At 38.2% G+C, this 17,273-nt stretch overlaps 2 protein-coding genes across 20 annotated transcripts in view; one reads left to right on the top strand and one right to left on the bottom strand.

Annotated features, from left to right (window-relative positions):
* AAGAB (alpha and gamma adaptin binding protein) overlaps positions 1-17,273 on the bottom strand; it is a 308,159-nt gene that overhangs the window by 159,629 nt on the left and 131,257 nt on the right. Inside the window, exon 4 of one of the 3 annotated variants that reach the window (XM_084979051.1) lies at positions 8,054-8,185. The exons of the other annotated variants lie outside the window; for them this stretch is intronic. The gene's annotated coding sequence lies outside the window, so the exon portion shown is untranslated. The remainder of the gene's footprint in view (positions 1-8,053; positions 8,186-17,273) is intronic. 3 annotated transcript variants of the gene reach the window in all.
* Positions 1-17,273, top strand: part of IQCH (IQ motif containing H) — a 237,670-nt gene that overhangs the window by 96,443 nt on the left and 123,954 nt on the right. For all 17 annotated transcript variants that reach the window (XR_014817110.1, XM_084978737.1, XM_084978733.1 and 14 more), the window contains 2 exons: positions 7,794-8,345; positions 9,047-9,113. Coding sequence is in view for 16 of the 17 variants with exons in the window: in XM_084978737.1 (XP_084834863.1) it covers positions 7,794-8,345; positions 9,047-9,113 (619 nt within the window). In the remaining variant the exon portion in view is untranslated. The remainder of the gene's footprint in view (positions 1-7,793; positions 8,346-9,046; positions 9,114-17,273) is intronic.

The following is a 17,273-nucleotide window of genomic DNA, read 5'->3' on the forward strand; positions in this document are numbered from 1 at the left end:
CTTTGTGTTTCCAGCACAGTTGGTTTTCCTTTCTTGTACCGCCCTAACAGTTTAGAGGATGAGGTATGTACTTTGACAAGCCTCAGAGCTCTGCAACCTGGAGCTACAAAATGAGATTCAAAGGGAAGAGCAAGACTAATTTTTTTTCTTTTAGACTCACTTTCTTCATGAGAGCTCATTTAATTCACCATTTTAAAGGAAAAATAGAATTTAAAAAATCTGAAAACAAAAGAAAAACTGTAGCATCTTTCAAAACCATTTTCTGTTTTCTGTAATTCATTAGAAATTGTCACCCTCACCTATGCATTTTTGGCAGAAAGTTTTCAAAGTGAATTAAAATTATACAGTTTTATTTGCAAAACAATTTTTCTTGCAAGAAGTCATTGGCAAGAAAAAGTTTTTATAAAATTATTTTTACTTCTCTTTACAGGATCATCTAACTGTAATTTTTACTGCATTTGATTAACATTTTTTCTTAAATATACCAGAAAAAAGGTTATCAATAAGCCATAAGATAATCTTTTTTTGATATGTCTCTTTTCATTTATCAAATTATGACTGATCATCCATAGAAACTTTAAAAAGTTCAAGTGCAGAAAGGAGAAAAAAAAAAGCCAAAATATGCAAGAAAAAAGTTTTTCATAATACCACAACACTTTGGCATTAAACTTTGGCATATTCCTTTGTTGGTATCATACTGTATATGAGTGATTTTACACTTTTCACCTAATAACTTATCATAAGCATTTACAGATATGGTTTAGAACTTTTTATTCTTTATTTATTTGGGCCACACCCATGGCATATGGATGCTCCTGGGCCAGGGATCGAACATGTGCCAATAGCAGTAACCCCAGCCACAGCAGTGACCATGGTGGACCTTAACCCACTGAGCTACCAGGGAACTCCTAGAACTTTTTATAAAACATTTTAAAAATTATTTTTATTTTTTTATGGCTGCATCTGCAGCATATGGAAGTTCCTGGGCTAGGGGTTGAATTGGAGCTACAGCTGCCAGCTTATGCCATAGTCATAGACAAGCTGGATCTGAGCTGCAGTAGTTTGAGGCAACACTGGATCCTAACCCACTGAGTGAGGCCAGGGATCAAACCCACGTCCTCACAGACACTAGGTCAGGCTCTTAACCCACAGAGCCACAACAGGAATTTCTCATTCAACTCTTTTCTTAATCTTTTAACATGGGCCAGGTAGTATAATAGGCACTGGGAATACAGCAGTGAATAAAACAAGACTTTGTCATCTTGGGATTTATATTCTAGTGAGGGAGGCATAAAATAAACAGATATTTAATATAATATCAGGTAGTGATAAGTGCTATAAATTAAAGTAAAGCAGACTATATATATAGGTACAGAAAGTGAGACAAGGTAGGGTATTATAAGAATTCCACAAGTGTTCTTTAGTGATCTGTGATCAATGGGCTTGCTGTACGCACATTTCTTTCCTCAGAAAAACTGTAATGTCAGGCTTTACTTTGGTGATAATAGAGGTCCTTTTCAAGGCTTGCTCTTTTTTTCTTTACCTATAGAGAAAATGATGATGTGTCTTTTCTCAGGAAACTAAGAATCCAGGCTGCTTTTTTTTTTTTTTTTTTTTTTTTTGTCTTTTTGCTATTTCTTTGGGCCGCTCCCATGGCATATGGAGGTTCTCAGGCTAGGGGTCAAATCAGAGCTGTAGTCACCAGCCTATGCCAGAGACACAGCAATGCTGGATCCGAGCCTCGTCTGCAACCTACGCCACAGCTCACGGCAACGCCAGATCGTTAACCCACTGAGCAAGGGCAGGGACCGAACCCGCAACCTCATGGTTCCTAGTCGGATTGGTTAACCACTGCACCACGACGGGAACTCCCCAGGCTGCTTTTGATTCCCATCCTATCAGATTCCCTGTACATATCCCCAGCAGGTTCTACCCATCAATCATAATTGTCCCAAGTGGCCCATAACTATGTCACATCTCTCACAGAATATTAGAAGGGTAGCAGAAAAGATGAAATCAATACAGCAGTAAAATGAAATCTATCTCTAGAAAGGGAAATTTCACATTTGACTGAAAATATACCCCATCTATTTAAAAAGATCTTCCTGATTTTGTTCTCTTTGGTCTTCAGCCAGAATTAGATTCATTGAGTGTTTCTGTTCCATAAGAATGCATCTAGGGGTCGGGATTCCTTCTCTTCAGGAAGTGTCTCAGAGATTAGGAAAACTTTTTAAATAAAGATACCTTTCAAAAACAATTGCAGAAATTATCCCTAGAAAATTAATGCTGATCTGAGTGTCCTTTACACTCAATTTTTTTCCCTTTATGAGTCCCCACTCATTGAGTTCTCTATTTTTGCCTTTTATTCTCTTTATAAAGGTTAAGGGCTCTGACTCTCACTTTTTTTTTTCTTCTGCCTTTTAGGGCTGCACCCCTGGCATATGGAGGTTCCCAGGTTAGGGGTCTAATTGAAGATATAGCTGCCAGCCTACACCAGAGCCACAACAATGCCAGATTTGAGCTGCATCTGTGACCTACACCACATTCTCACAGCAACGCTGAATCTTTAACCCACTAAGCGAGGCCAAGGATCAAACCTGCGTCCTCATGGGTCCTAGCTGGATTCATTTCTGCTGCACCATGATGGGAACTCCATATTACTCTCACTTTTAACTGATCCTTAAGGTTTATTCATTTTCTAAGAACTACAACTGAGAACTGTTCTGTTGATCTACAGACTCTAAAATACTAGAATATCACTCTGAATCCCTGAATCCTCATTAGATCAGTTACTCGCTAAGAACACTGTATGTATCTTTCAGACAAGCCTACAAGTTGAGGTCTTGATATTCTTCTCTTGAGTTGATTTTTCTTATTTGTTTATCAATTGATACACAAACAAATAAGAAAAATCAACTCAAATACAACACTAAAGATAGTCAAAAAACCAGAAGAGGAGAGAACAAGAGAAGAAGAATATCAAGACCGTGTGTATATATATATATATATATATATATATGAGATTGTTTTAAGTCGTTGGTCTCTTAATTGGAAGTGCATCTCCAGTGTCCTGCATCTGTACCCTTCTCTTCTCATGATTTCTGATTTTGATGGCATAATTGTGCATGGATGATTTTGTCTCTTTACTGTATACATACCTTTACTGGTGAGCCTTGTCATTTGTGGCATTTTTGGTTCCAGTTGTGGCCTTTTCTTTTCTGCCTAGAGAAGTTTCTTTAGCATTTCTTGTAAAATTGGTTTAGTGTTGCTGTATTCTTTCAGCTTTTGCTTATCTGTGAAGCTTTTGATTTCTCCTTCAAATCTGAACGAGAGCCTTGCTGGGTAAAGTAATCTTGGTTGGAGGTTTTTTCCTTTCATCATGTTAATTATATCATGGCACTCCCTTCTGGCCTGCAAAGTTTCTGCTGAAAAATCTGCTGATAACCTTATCAGGGTTCCCTTGTATGTTATTTCTTTTCCCTAGCTGCTTTCAAGATTTTCTCTTTGTCTTTAATTTTGGTCAGTTTGATTAATATATGTCTCGGGGTGTTCCTCCTTGGGTTTATTTTATATGGTACTCGTGCTTCCTGGATTTGAGTGAGTGGTTCCTTTCCCATGTTAGGGAAGTTTTCGGCTATTATCTCTTCAAATATTTTTTTCTGTCCCCTTCTCTCTCTTCTCCTTCTGGCACCCCTATAATATGGATGTTGGTGCATTTAACGTTGTCTCAGAGTTCTCTGAGATTCTCTTCATTTGTTTTGAATCTTTTTTCTCTTTTCTGTTCCACATCTGTAATTTCCATGAGGTCTTGATATTCTGTACAAAGCTTAACACATTATGGACACTCAACAAATTTTAAGGAACGGGCCAGACAAATGGCATCTCTGGTCTTTAGGGAGTAATCAGTTCTCCATGTCTGAGGATTACTCCACACATACTCTGAACTAAGCTCTCTCTTAGAGCCATAATGACAAGGAAAATTTGTCTTTTTTCACACAATGGAATTACCTAGGCTAATTACTAATGCATATGTTTGGATGTTTGAGAAACTGAGCATCAACTTATAGATTCAAAAGTGATTTAGTCTATCCTTCTAGGAAAATCATTCTCTAAAGATGATATCCATGTTGAATTATCCCAAATGCTTGACCATTTACCACCAGATCTTGTTTATATCCAGTTTAGAGATCCTTGGCTACAGTTTAATCCTATATCCGCATACCATCCACATGTTTGAAAATAACATTTTTCATAAAGACATTCAGCTTAGATTTAAACTACATGCCTTTTTTTTCTGGAATTTTTATTTGTGGCAGTTATGTCTAAATTTTAGAACCTGTCTTTTTTTGCTTCATATCTGTGACTTTCTGACATAGGTAACCATATTGTGTTTTTTGTTTTAGTCTTAGAATTTTCCCAAAACAACTGCTCCAGAAACTCTCAAATTTACCTAATTAGTGATTACACTTTGCAAAAGAAGAAGAGCATTTCCCAGCTAGTTGACTCGGATAGTTAGAACAGGATGCTAAAAATTAGGCCATGGCCACAGGTTTGGGCTCTGTGTGGGGCAATTAGTGAGTGGTGAGTGCAGGCATTTCACAAAGTTGTGGCCAGGGTCCCAAAAACAACAGGTGAGAATGTGGATGGCACAAAGGAGAGTCATCCCTATAGAAGGAAAGTGTGTGGCTATTGAGTCAGTAGCACTGCACTGAGAGTATAACACATAGAGAAGGGAGGAGAAAAGAGAGAGGAAAAAAAGAGAGAGAGAAGGAAAGGAAGGAAGGAGGAAAAGAAGGAAGGCAACAAATAATTGTAGACAGGTTCATATAAATAAATAGCAAAGGGAGAATAGCAGGGGGAGCCAGAACCTGAAGTATGGTGTGACCTTTAATCAGGGCTCTTATCCCTAGCAGGTTGTGAAGCATCTTTGTCTTTACCTGCTCAATGGATCACACAGTGCTGATGCACTGCTTTAATTTGGGAAGTCTTCCTCTTGAGAGACATGTCTTTTCTTGCTCTAAGTCCAAAGTGCTCCCAAGTGTGGCATTCTCTGTGACAGATGTACTACAGTTATGCTTTAGCTGACTCCAAACCCATAGCATCCCTGTGCCTGAGTGGTCTATTTGATGTCCAAGAGTGTGTTTCCTTTGAGAGCATGTCTTTACTGGAATATCATCCAAGAAGGTAGGAAGGTATAATCCCTTTGTTCTAAAACAGCCCCTATTCAATTCGGTAACCCTATTCCCACTCCACAGCAATTCTTTCAAGAGGTCTTAAGTGTATCTGCTGTTGTATTTAAGTGCCCTAGACCCAACCACTGGACGGGCGCTGTCCAACAGTAGAGAGTCCTCTCCTTTCTAAACGTCTCCCAAGGTTGCTCCAATTCCAAGTGACTCTGTGTGAGGATAAGTAATTTCAAAACCAGTTTAACATTTCCAAGGAGACCAGATTCTCTGGCAAATCTCCCATCCATAGCTGCACTTCTTATAGGATTCTCAGGGTCTTACTGACAGGATCAATCATGTGACTGGCAAGACCAGCCAGCTCCATACATGTCCATCTGTGATTATTTTGCATACCTGTTTCTCACTGATGAAGCACGGCCATTCTTCTTTGAATTCTAACCTTCCAACCATCTTCTTGAAGGAAGGCAGAAATGTAGCCATGGGCCAATTCTGTTGGAACATGTGTTCCTTGTTCTCTAGCAGGCAGCTCCTCCTGCCAGTGTTGATGTCTGTGTAAGGAGGTATTGCTTCTCTAACTCCCTCTTGTCTGTCCAAGAAGGAATTTGTTTCCATCTACCAGTCTGTCTTCTCTCTTGTAGCCCTGATTAGATCAGAAAGGGCTAGAGTCTTAGTGAGAAGGCTTACTCCATCATTCTTATGCCTATGATGACCTTTAAAAGTATACAGAAGTTCACTGCTATGAAAGACTACTTCTGAAGTTCAAGGAAATTATCCCTTTGAAACTTAAAACTTGATTTTCAGGATTTTTACTTGAGATGACAGTCTAATAAATTATTCCACTACTTGGAACTTAAAGAAAAGTAATTGGAAGGTTTTTTTCCTTATGCTTACTTATTGTGCTTTTATTGTAAACATTATCTCTTGGCTTGCTTTTCTCGTAGATAGCTTTCTGCCTTAAATTTGTTAACTAATATGAGTTAACATTTTCTTAGTAAAAACAAAGTGTGACCAATCTAATGTAATAATATTCAACACGGTGCTGTGAAATAATAGTTATTGATAAATTAACCAGGTCTTTCTTTTCTTTGAGTTCTGTGAAAACTTTTCAAAATGCAGAGAGCAATAAAATTCTGTAATTTGGCAAAGATGGGCTTATACACCTGAAAATGCTGACATATTGAAGACAATCTCTTCCTTAAATCCCTAAGCAAGAAACAATCAGCACAGTAAGTTGATACCCGGTTGGCTGAGAAGGCAAGACCTGAAACATCTATGCCCCTCAGGCCATTAGAATTGTTTGGACCATGAGGTAGAGTGCCTATTTTTCTAGTGCCATGGGTTTCAATAATGAAATGTAGTAGTTTCACAGTGGACAGTGACAAAATGAAATTTTCTTTTGCTTTTTTCCATTTTTTAAAAGGGGTATGTGTGTGATATTGTGTTATCATCCAAATCTCTTCTTTTTTTTTTTTTTTTTTTTTTTTTTTTGCTTTTCAGAGCTGCACCTGAGGCATATGGAAGTTCCCAGGCTAGGGGTCGAATTGGAGCTATGGCTGCCGGCCTACACCACAGCCACAGCAATGTGGGTTCCAAGCCATGTCAATGACCTGCACTACAGCTCATGGCAATGCCAGATCCCCAACCCACTGAGGGAGGCCAGGGATCGAACCTGCATCCTCTTGGATACTAGTCAGATTCGTTTCCACCTCACCACAACAGAAACTCCCTGATTTTATTTTTAAAATAGCATGTATTCAATTTTTTTCATACAGCAAAGTATAAAGAAGGAAAAAACTGCCCAATCATCCCATTTTTAGAGAACTCACCTTGACATTTAAAAATAAAGTAGTGTATTTTCATGACTTTAATCAGTAGAGACAGGAACAAAATGAAAAGCAAATGTTTCTTGGTTTTAACTGTTGTGAGATTTCAGATTCTATCTGCCTGGGGACAGTTCCAGATATGTCCCTAAGACCCCAGATTTAAGAATAAAAGAGCATACATCAAAAGAAACCTTGGAAATGGCAAGGGTGATAAAACAACATAATGCTCTTTGTAAAACTCACTCCTGGATATTCAGAGAAGGCGGCAGAAGAACTCCAAAACACTATAAAGTGATGACCTGTTATAAAGTCAGGATAGACAGAACAGTTTTGATGGGCTTATAGGAAGTTGTCATAGATACTACAAAAAACGGCTTTATCCAGTTTTTGAGGATTGGTGGCAACTTATGATCAAGAAGGTAGTAACATGCTTCCATCCATGCATGTGTAAAAAGGAAACCACAGAAACTATGGGGTCAGCTAACCATATCAAAGAGAACTAAATGCATAATTTCATATGACCAGTCTTCTTGAGCAATTTTATAATATTTTTATAAGAACAATAACAGCTTTGAGCAACCTCTGTGATACTCTTCTCCTAATGAGTTTTATGATATATACCAGCCAGACTTTCTTATTATGATTTATATACTAAATCAGAACTAGAATCCATGTCCTCCCATCATCAAGTAACAAATGATAATGTGAATAGTGCATGTCTTGACCATTCATTTATAGTAGATCAAAATTATGTATCATCTCTACCGACACTTTCCTTTTATAGGCCATGAAAGTGACAACACCTGCTAAGGCTCTGAAATCACCATGGGATTATGACTTTTTTATTCATAATGGCATTGTAGACAAGACAGCGCCAGACTTCTTAGCATTCAAGGAACATTTCAGTTTGTCTTGGGGAAGTATTTTTTCTCTCTTGGAACATGTTGAGAAATTTCTCAGGGACTATGCAATACCAGAAGTCAAAATAAAAGGGAACAGTTTAGTAGCACTCCTTCCAGAGTTTGAGCTGAAGAATAAACTTACCAGATATGACCTTCTCTCAGTGCTAGAGAACCCAGTTCACATCCAAATGATGTTAAATCTTCCGGGGCAAAGGTATAAGGGCCAAAATGGAAAGACAGAGGCTGCCATGAAGATCCAAGCCATATGGAAATGCTACAAAGCAAGAAAATTCTTCCTCACTTATCGCCGGCAGAAGTGGGCATCAGGTGTGATTGCCATTGCATGGCTCTTATATTGCCATAAGACCCGGCTGAGGAAGCTTCTAAAGGAATCACGTGAAAGACACCTGGAGAATTTCCGCATTCGAGCCAAGGTACACAAGGCTGCCAGCTGTTAAGGCAGACCTCTTTTTCTAAACATTTCTTGCTCGAGGGATTGCAGTGAGTTGTCTCTTTATCTTCCTTCTCTCTCTCCAATTCCCCTCCCCCTCAGCCTCTCTCGCCTCCACTCCCTTCATTGTACGATGCGCAAACCCTACATTGGTCTCTACATAATGTTTTAGCCCTAATCAGAAAATTTGGCCTTTGTGCCTGCAATATCTATTGCAATTTTTCTATAGGAAAAAAAGTCCCTTCACTTTGACTATAGTAGTTCTGTCAGAAAATCAATGTTTTAACTGCATTACCTTTTCTCCCTATATATACCTTCTGGCACTTTAATTTGCTAGGAAAAAAAAAATCCTCTCTTGTCTACATTGCTGTCACCACTTTGTCAGAAAGTATTTAAGTTTGCAGACAGCCTTTTAATTAGTGCTCACAATTTCATTTATGTTTGCTTTCTCTTTTTTTCATTCATATTCTGTTAATTAAGTGAGCTGCCTCTAATCTTCCCCTGCCAGTAGCATCATGTAGCCACCTAATTAAATTAATTGGGGAAGATGTTTTAAGTATGTAATTAAATCAATTAATATAATTTATGCCTGGCTTAACTGTACAGTGGAAAAACAGCTGAAGTTTGACTAGATGAATCCACTACAGCTTCCTGTCACTGATCAATGCTCTTCTTGATTTTTAGCATCTGGCAGCCAACTGGAATCGCATCAGGACCTCCAGGAGGACTATTATCCATATCCCATCATTAGGTATAACACTTTTGCCTGCAAATCTATCAGCAACCTCTATTACCCACCACATTATGGCTCCTTGATTGAGTTCAAGGAAGGCCCCTTGTTTTATTCAAATTGGTCTCGGCAGGAAAATGTTCTCGACATGATGAGAGTAATAACACAGGGCCCTCGCTCGAAACGGCGTTTAATTTGGGGATTAAGCAAATAAAGTCATTATGTGGGGGCTGCTATTCAGTGGAGAGGTGATTTGCTGTAATTCGCTTTCATCTGTATGAAATGAACTAAAAAGTTGTATTTTTTCCCCCTGAAATAACAGATAATGTTTTCGATCTTCTTTAATGATAGAAGAATACAGCCTTGTGCATGTTGTTGCTGTTACGCCAATAAGCCAGGATATTGCTTGTACACTCTTTTTAATCAAATGTGCAGTCAAAATGATAAGCTACATTCTCTGAAATTATTTAGTTCTAATTACGAGCAGATGGGATGCTTTATTTGCACCTAGGGCGCCTGAGCAAAAGGAAATGCTGTGTGAACAAGAATAATTAAGAAGTTGAATAGTGTTTTTTGCGCTTAAATAATCTGCAGTTTCATGTTAATTAGCACTAATGTAATTATTTAATTACATTTATGAATTGGGGGACTTAAAAGCTGTTGTCTGCAACACAGTGGTAAAATAGGTATGCCAATATGACATGGAGAATTTCAGAAATGTGCATTGGAAGTTCTTTTAAAACATGAGCTTCAGTCAAAATGTTTGGGATTTGTTTGCATACTTGTTTAGTTTTGTTTTGCTTTTTATCTAATTTTCTTGTGTTAAATTTCCTTGGTGAGGTCAAATGTCCCAAGCTGATTTGGCAGAGTTTTGACAAACAGCAAAACTCATGGGATCTTCGTATTACATATCAGTGCTTTGTTAAGGCCTTGTAAGTAGAGCAACACATTGTGATCAATTGTTACAGAATTCTGAATTGCAATTTATTTGTGCTCCTGTGTGAGCATATGTGTTTAAGGTTATATATTAAAGGTTATATATTAAATTAATAAGGTTATATATTAAATTAATAAAATATTAGCAGTAAGAAAGTAAGGCAACTTTTCTAGACTTTAAAGTACTTACAGCTAAGTACTTACAGAAAAGTTAGTAAAATACTTCATTTGCTTAGAGCCTTTTAGATTTGGTCTTTTTTATGGCTCACAGAAGAAATGAGTTCTTAGGATGTAAGTGAGGTAAGACAGATCTGAATTTCATTCTAACTTAAGCTTTTGTTTTGGTGGGACTACTTCTGCACACAAAATTAGTTCACACACAGAAATTGCACTTGTAATTGATTGCAACCAGAGAGGCTAATTGCAGACCCAATTAACTGACTTGAGTCCTTAGAATAAGGTGCAAAAGGCTTTTGCTTCTGCAACTAATTGTGGACCTGACCTTATATTATGTGAGGAATTTTGTTTTGAATAAACTATTCTCTAGTTTATTCAGAAATAGAAACAAGACCCCCACTTCGTAATGTTGACAAGCACAAAGGTATTAAAGACTCATTTTCCACAAAGTTTTTCCCTTCTATACCCCCACTTCTGACTCTAAACCCCTAAGCAATCAGCCCTGCAAAAAAGCCTAATAGAAACAAGCCTCCAAAGAGGTGAAGTTATGAAAGTAAAGCTTAGTAATATAAATTGGGTAATAAAAAATAATTTTAAATGAAGATGTCTCAAAATTCCAAAAGGACTTGCCAAATATAAATTAAGTAGAAAAATAGCCTGGACAGAAACTAGAATTAGAAAGCATTATTTCAAATCTGACATTAAAACTAGTTTTCTTCTAGATTACATGCATACACACACTCATTTTAAATAAATTACTAATAAATCTAAAAGTACCCTCCCTACTACAGTAATTTTTACTTGTTAACAACATAATAACCCATTTTAGGTGAGCAAGAAAAATCACTAATTTTTTTATTTTCTAAGTGATAAGAACAAGCTCAGATGTTTTTCTCAGCTGAGTATTTAAAAAGCCCAGTTATACTTTCTTACAAGGGAATAATACTTGATCAAATTGTATTTGTTTCTACAATCTATACTTTAGGTTATAAAATGACTTGTGGACATTAAACTGCCATCTGGTACCTATTCCATAGACAATTCTCAAATCATACCTTTAAAAAGAAAAGATTATGGCTTGCCTTTTTCTTAAGTGCCAACTCCCCTGGGAATACTTGAAGATTTACCCTCCTCACAACATGGCTACTTTGTCTCCTACACCAGAGACCCACCTACACAATTCATGAAAATAGAAGTGGATGAAAGGGTAGCAAATTTTTCTTGAAATACATGGCCCCCAAATCTATTCAATATAGTAATTTTGTTCCCAGAGTTGAGAGGGATTGACTAATAAAAATTGGTTATTAAGAATGTAAGGTTCTTGGAGTTCCCGTCGTGGCGCAGTGGTTAATGAATCCGACTAGGAACCATGAGGTTGCGGGTTCGGTCCCTGCCCTTGCTCAGTGGGTTAACGATCTGGCGTTGCCGTGAGCTGTGGCGTAGGTTGCAGACGCGGCTCAGATCCCGCGTTGCTGTGGCTCTGGCATAGGCCGGTGGCTACAGCTCCGATTCGACCCCTAGCCTGGGAACCTCCATATGCCGCGGGAGCGGCCCAAGAAATAGCAACAACAACAACAACAACAACAAAAAAGACGAAAAAAAAAAAAAAAAAAGAATGTAAGGTTCAGGCATGCATTTAATACAAGTTGCAGCCTTGTTCTCTTTTTCTCTTTCTATAGAAATTTATGATCAATTGTGATGTAGAATTAGCCCCAGAAATAATTCCACCTGCCTGCTGCTAGCCAAGTGAGGCAGCACTAGCTTACTTGAACCCTAAAAATAAAGTTAGTAGCTGATAACTACATAATACATTACAGTTGCAGGCATTTGGTTATTTTTTGCACACACAGGAGTAACTGCATTCTCCAAACTCACAGTAACAGAAAGGGTGGCGTTTTAGGAATGTTTTTGATCACAAAATATTTATCATTTAAAAATCTATAGCTTGATGGAGTTCCTGTCATGGCGCAGCAGAAACGAGTCTGACTAGGAACCATGAGGTTGCAGGTTCGATCCCTGGCCTTAACTTCAGTGGCTTAAGGATCTGGCCTTGATGTGAGCTGTAGGTTACAGGCGCATATGGATTCCTGTGTTGCTGTGGCTTTGGTGTAGGCTGGCAGCTGTAGCTCCGAACAGACCCCTAGCCTGGGAACCTCCATATGCTACGAGTGGGGCTGTAAAAAATAAAAGGCAAAAAAAAACCCCTGTGACTTGGTGATATGAACATGAAGACAGTTATACATTGCAGAGTAACTGCCTCTTTGAAAGGAGGAATTATGAAACATAATTCATAATTATATATTTTGGGATGTATTCCCAGATGCAACAAAAAGTTTTAGCTATTTTTAACCAACAGGAGAGGTAGTATGCTGTTGATTAATTGTCCAAAGAGACGGATTGGCTTTGTAACTTTATACAATGATAAAAAGAAAGTCATCCTTTCCAGATTATATAGGCTGATCTCTTAATTAGATATTGCATATTTTTGTCATTTTTATTAATGAAATATAATTATAAAAAATCTACCATATTTCATAGTAGGAATAGAATACTAGGGTCCATTTTAAGCAAAATCTATCAGTCAAATAAGAACTGCAACTAAGAATCCTAATTCCTCTTGAAAAATCAGAGGTCTAAATAAAACGTACAAACTAATTCTGCTTCCTGTTTCTTTGGCCAAGTCACTGACTCCACTTTTAATTTAACCCCTGTGCTTCTTTATTACAGTGCATCATTTGCTACTACACTTAAACTCAGTGGCATTTTAAAATATAGTGACATTTAATGAGATGTGCTGAGTATGGGGCTCTGATGCCATGAGCAGGTATATGAGGCTGCTGCCAGCCAATTAAACTCCCAGTGATGACCTTCCTCTCTTTAAAAGAAAAATAGAGAATGTATTGAGGTGGTATTTTCTCTTTTCTCTATGTGATCCTTTATTTCATTGCCAATTGATTTCATGGCTAAAAGGAATGTATATAGTTTAGCTTCATTTTTTTCCATCTGTGCATTATTTCAGCAAATTATCCTTGGGGCTAAAGCAATTAGTGATCTCCAAGATGCTCCATTTCACAAAATTGTGGATCTTGTTATTGCAAAGTTCATGAAATCATTTTTTCTCTTGCTTTGTATTGCCACAAAAACCTAAAAGTTAGACAAACTTTTATGTACAACTGCCATACCCCAAATGCTCATGAAGCAGTTACTTCCTAATCCTACTACCTTTAAGAACTGTGCCCACCTCCACTTGTGAACAGGGGCAGGGGGAAGAACCACAGCCCAGAGGGTTACATCGAAACACATTTTTACTGTGCCCCCAAGCACACTGGCATCTTTCTACTTTCCCATTTTGAGCTGACAATTCAAAGAAACAATAGATTCTGTTGTTTCCACCTCACCTGTGGTAAATCAGGACTCCTAGTCAAATATTTACAGTCTTCAACATGTATTTTGGCAAGTAGTATGGGCTCCTCGGTTTAGTTACAGTGCTGGCACACTAGATCTTTGAAACAGATATACGGCTAAGATCTCCCAGACAACAGTTTTCCAGAGAAATCCAGATCTTTGGCAATCAGGAACATAGGACACTTAAACTTTCAAATTTCTTTATAGTCCAAATTAAAATGAAAACATATTTTTACTCATCTGTGTTGTATTCCATCCAAGTAATCCAAATCACCAGACACTGGTTAGATCAGGGTTGGCCTCATGACCCTGTAATATTAAATTACCCAGTTGGGGTTGAGCTGTCTGAAGCTGTACCATGAAATACAGAAACAGCATCATAATGAGTGTCAAGTGACACCAGCTCATGGGCTTTTCATGACATGATTAGGATATGATCAAAAAAGTTTTACTTACACTAAGATAAAATACAATCTTTGATCATCATAAAAAAGTATTATTTGTTCAGAAGTTCTCAAATGTACGCTTGTAACAACCATTGAGGACCCTAAAGAGCATTGGTTTAAGTGGGTTATAATTGTCTATATTTACCACATTAGAAACTAAAACTTGGAAATTTAAAAACATTTATTTTAAAGTAACAATAGTAAGCACAAGGTTTTGTTTGTTTTTTTAGGGCTGCACCCTTGGCATATGGAAGTTCCCAGGCTAGGGGTTAAATTGGAGCTACAGCTTCTGGTCTACACCACAGCCACGGCAACACAGGATCCTTAACCCACTGAGCGAGGCCAGGGATCAAACCCACGTCCTCGTGGATACTAGTAGGGTTCATTACCATTGAGCCACAAAAGGAACTTCCAGCACAGGCTTAATATATGTAAACTATTACATTTAGAATGGATAAGCAGTGAGGTCCTACTGTATAGCACAGGGCACTGTTTCCAATTTCTTGGAACAGACCATGATGGAAGATAATATAAGAAAAAGAACGTGTATATGCATGACTGGATCACTTTGCTGTACAGTGGAAATTGTCACAACATTGTAAATCAACTATACTTCAATAAAAAAATATTTAGGGAATTCCCTTAGTGGCTCAGCAGAAACAAATCTGACTAGTAACCATGAGGATGCGGGTTCAATCCCTGGTCTTGCTCAGTGGGTTAAGGATCCAGCATTGCCATGAGCTGAGGTGTAGGTAGCAGACATGGCTTGGATCTGATGTTGCTGTGGCTATGGCACAGGCCAGTGGCTACAGCTCCGATTTGACTCCTAGCCTGGGAACTTCCATATGCCACAGGTGTAGCCCTCAAAAGACAAAAAAAGAAAAAAGAAAGAAATTAAAAACAATAGTAAGCACACTACCAATGTTAACACAAAAACATATTTTAAAAAGACCATTTATTTTCCAAAACAAAAATACAATTTTTTTTTTTTTGGCCTGTGCTCATGGCATTTAGAAGTTCCCAGGCCAGGGACTGAATTTGCATCACAGCGGTGACACCAAAACAAAAATATCTGGTGAGAAGAGTAACATTGGTTGAGAAGTTTGCAAATCTCTTAATAGAAGGTAACTGGATTCTCATATCTATTTCTGCTCCAGTCTGTTGCAATATGTTGTTTTGGTTGAAGTATATGAGGAAACCTGGCCTCACACAGATAAGTGTGGAAAAGGGACGAATACTTTATGTAATTTTGCAGCCTTTAGAGCTAACTATGCATATTCTTCTTTGATTTTATACCAAAACTCAACAAGGGTAATTCATAGGTGTTAGCTGCACTGTGGAATCTGAAATCAATAAGCTTTGTGTATTTTGTGGGAGGATAATATTGAAAGAGGAAACTATCATCTTAGTATATTCTGAAAAAAGTTTTGACCTTCCAAACCCCTTTAAAGGGTCTCAGGGTCGCCCCCAGCCCCCCAGAGGGTCTCTAAAGCATGCTTTGAGAATCACTGGCTTTAGTTGCTTGCAAAGCTGTGCCAGCCACAGACAAAATGTCAAAACAAAAAAAAAAAGAGAAAGTCTTCACTCTTTTGAAGAGAAGGCTTTCAGAACCACAGATAATCCATTTAACCAGTTTGGTTTGAGAATGTTTTCAAACTCAACAAAGATACTGCCTGTGCTTTTATGTCCTTATTCCAAAATTCCCTAATTCCCCTGAGCAGCCCCCCAAAAACAACTCTCAGTTTTATTTTCATCAAATTGGCACTGGATACACCATGTAAATAACCCACATAGGCCTCTCTCTTGCTGTATCTTATCTCCTATCTCAGCACCTTGTGCCTTCACACTTGCACAAGTAATTAAAACCTGGGTATAACCATAATGTCTAGATCACATTTCTCTAGACGATTGCAGTATGCTGATGTGCAGTCAGTTGTAAAGTATGTTCCCTAAATTTTTACTATTAGAGTCCAAAAGTTAGCTAATGGTTTAACTTTTTATGAATTGGAGGAATTCAAGATTACTTCTACAATAATGTCACTTTTGTTCAGCTTGCATCCCATATACCTTCCTGAGTAGAAGAGAAAGGGATGGAGTTACAGTTACTGTTATTATAACCCTGCGTATGCCCCGAGGAATGTGTGATGCATTTGAAGATCACCCATCATGTGTTTCCAAATTGGGAAAAGTTTGAGAACCACTGTTCCAGTCTATCAAACTGAGTCACGAATGACTACCATCTTGGGCCAGGGTGACTGGATGAAGGACAACAATGTGGTAACTGGAATTCTATTATTAACCCCTTTTCTGCCTTAGGTACTAATGTAAGGAATGGGACGTGGAGACGAAATAAACTAGGAGTTAACCAAATAGTAATAAGCAAGGTTCAAGAATACTAGATTCTACTATGATGGCAGGGGCCTGCCACAGAGAGGTACCCACCAATCAAAAGGAGGCACTGAGCATGGCCTTGCTCATCTTCTTGAGGTTGCTGTGAAGGAAAAGCCAATCCTAGCAGGACTTGTTACCGGGTTCCAAAGAAGCAAAGAATCAGCATCATCTGGAGTTTGTGTGGAAGTGGGGATAAGGATGGCAAACGAAATGAAGGCAGAAATGAGGATGGAAAAATGATAGCCAGTAATCATTGATGCGCATCCTTGGCTCAGTAGAAGACCAAAAGTATGGTAGTTGAATAATTTCAGAGAGACAGTGCTCAGGTACCCTCCTTTGATGTAAAGCACAAGCAATAATATTTTGAGGAAAGATGGAACACTCTACCAAACTATGAATATTTTGCAGGTGATGAGGATGGCATAAGGAAAGAAGTTATATTCTTCTCTATAGTGATAAGGAAGAGAGAGTGTCCCTTTATGTTATTGCTGTTTGAGGACCTAGAAAAGCTACACTTCCTATTCTTTGAATTCCCCAGAAGTTCTCCAGATCAGAGAACCCAATTTTATGAGCATTGAAAGGAGAGAAGGGAATGACAGAAACACTTGAGAAAAGGGGCTAAGAGTTTAAAAAAGACAAACTTGGGAGTTCCCTTCCTGGCTCAGCAGTTAACAAACCCAACTAGGATCCATGAGGATGCAGGTTTGATCCTTGGCCTTGCTCAGTGGGTTAAGAATCCAGTGTAACCAGGAGCTGTGGTGTAGGTCACAGACACGGCTTGGATCCGGCATTGCTATGCATGTGGTGTAGGCCGGCAGCTGTAGCT

The sequence above is a fragment of the Sus scrofa genome, chromosome 1, assembly GCF_054392235.1.
Source record: "Sus scrofa isolate SSC_HxYL_T2T_F1_AM1 chromosome 1, Sscrofa_HxYL_maternal_Yorkshire_Landrace_v2.0, whole genome shotgun sequence".
Lineage (NCBI taxonomy): Eukaryota > Metazoa > Chordata > Mammalia > Artiodactyla > Suidae > Sus > Sus scrofa.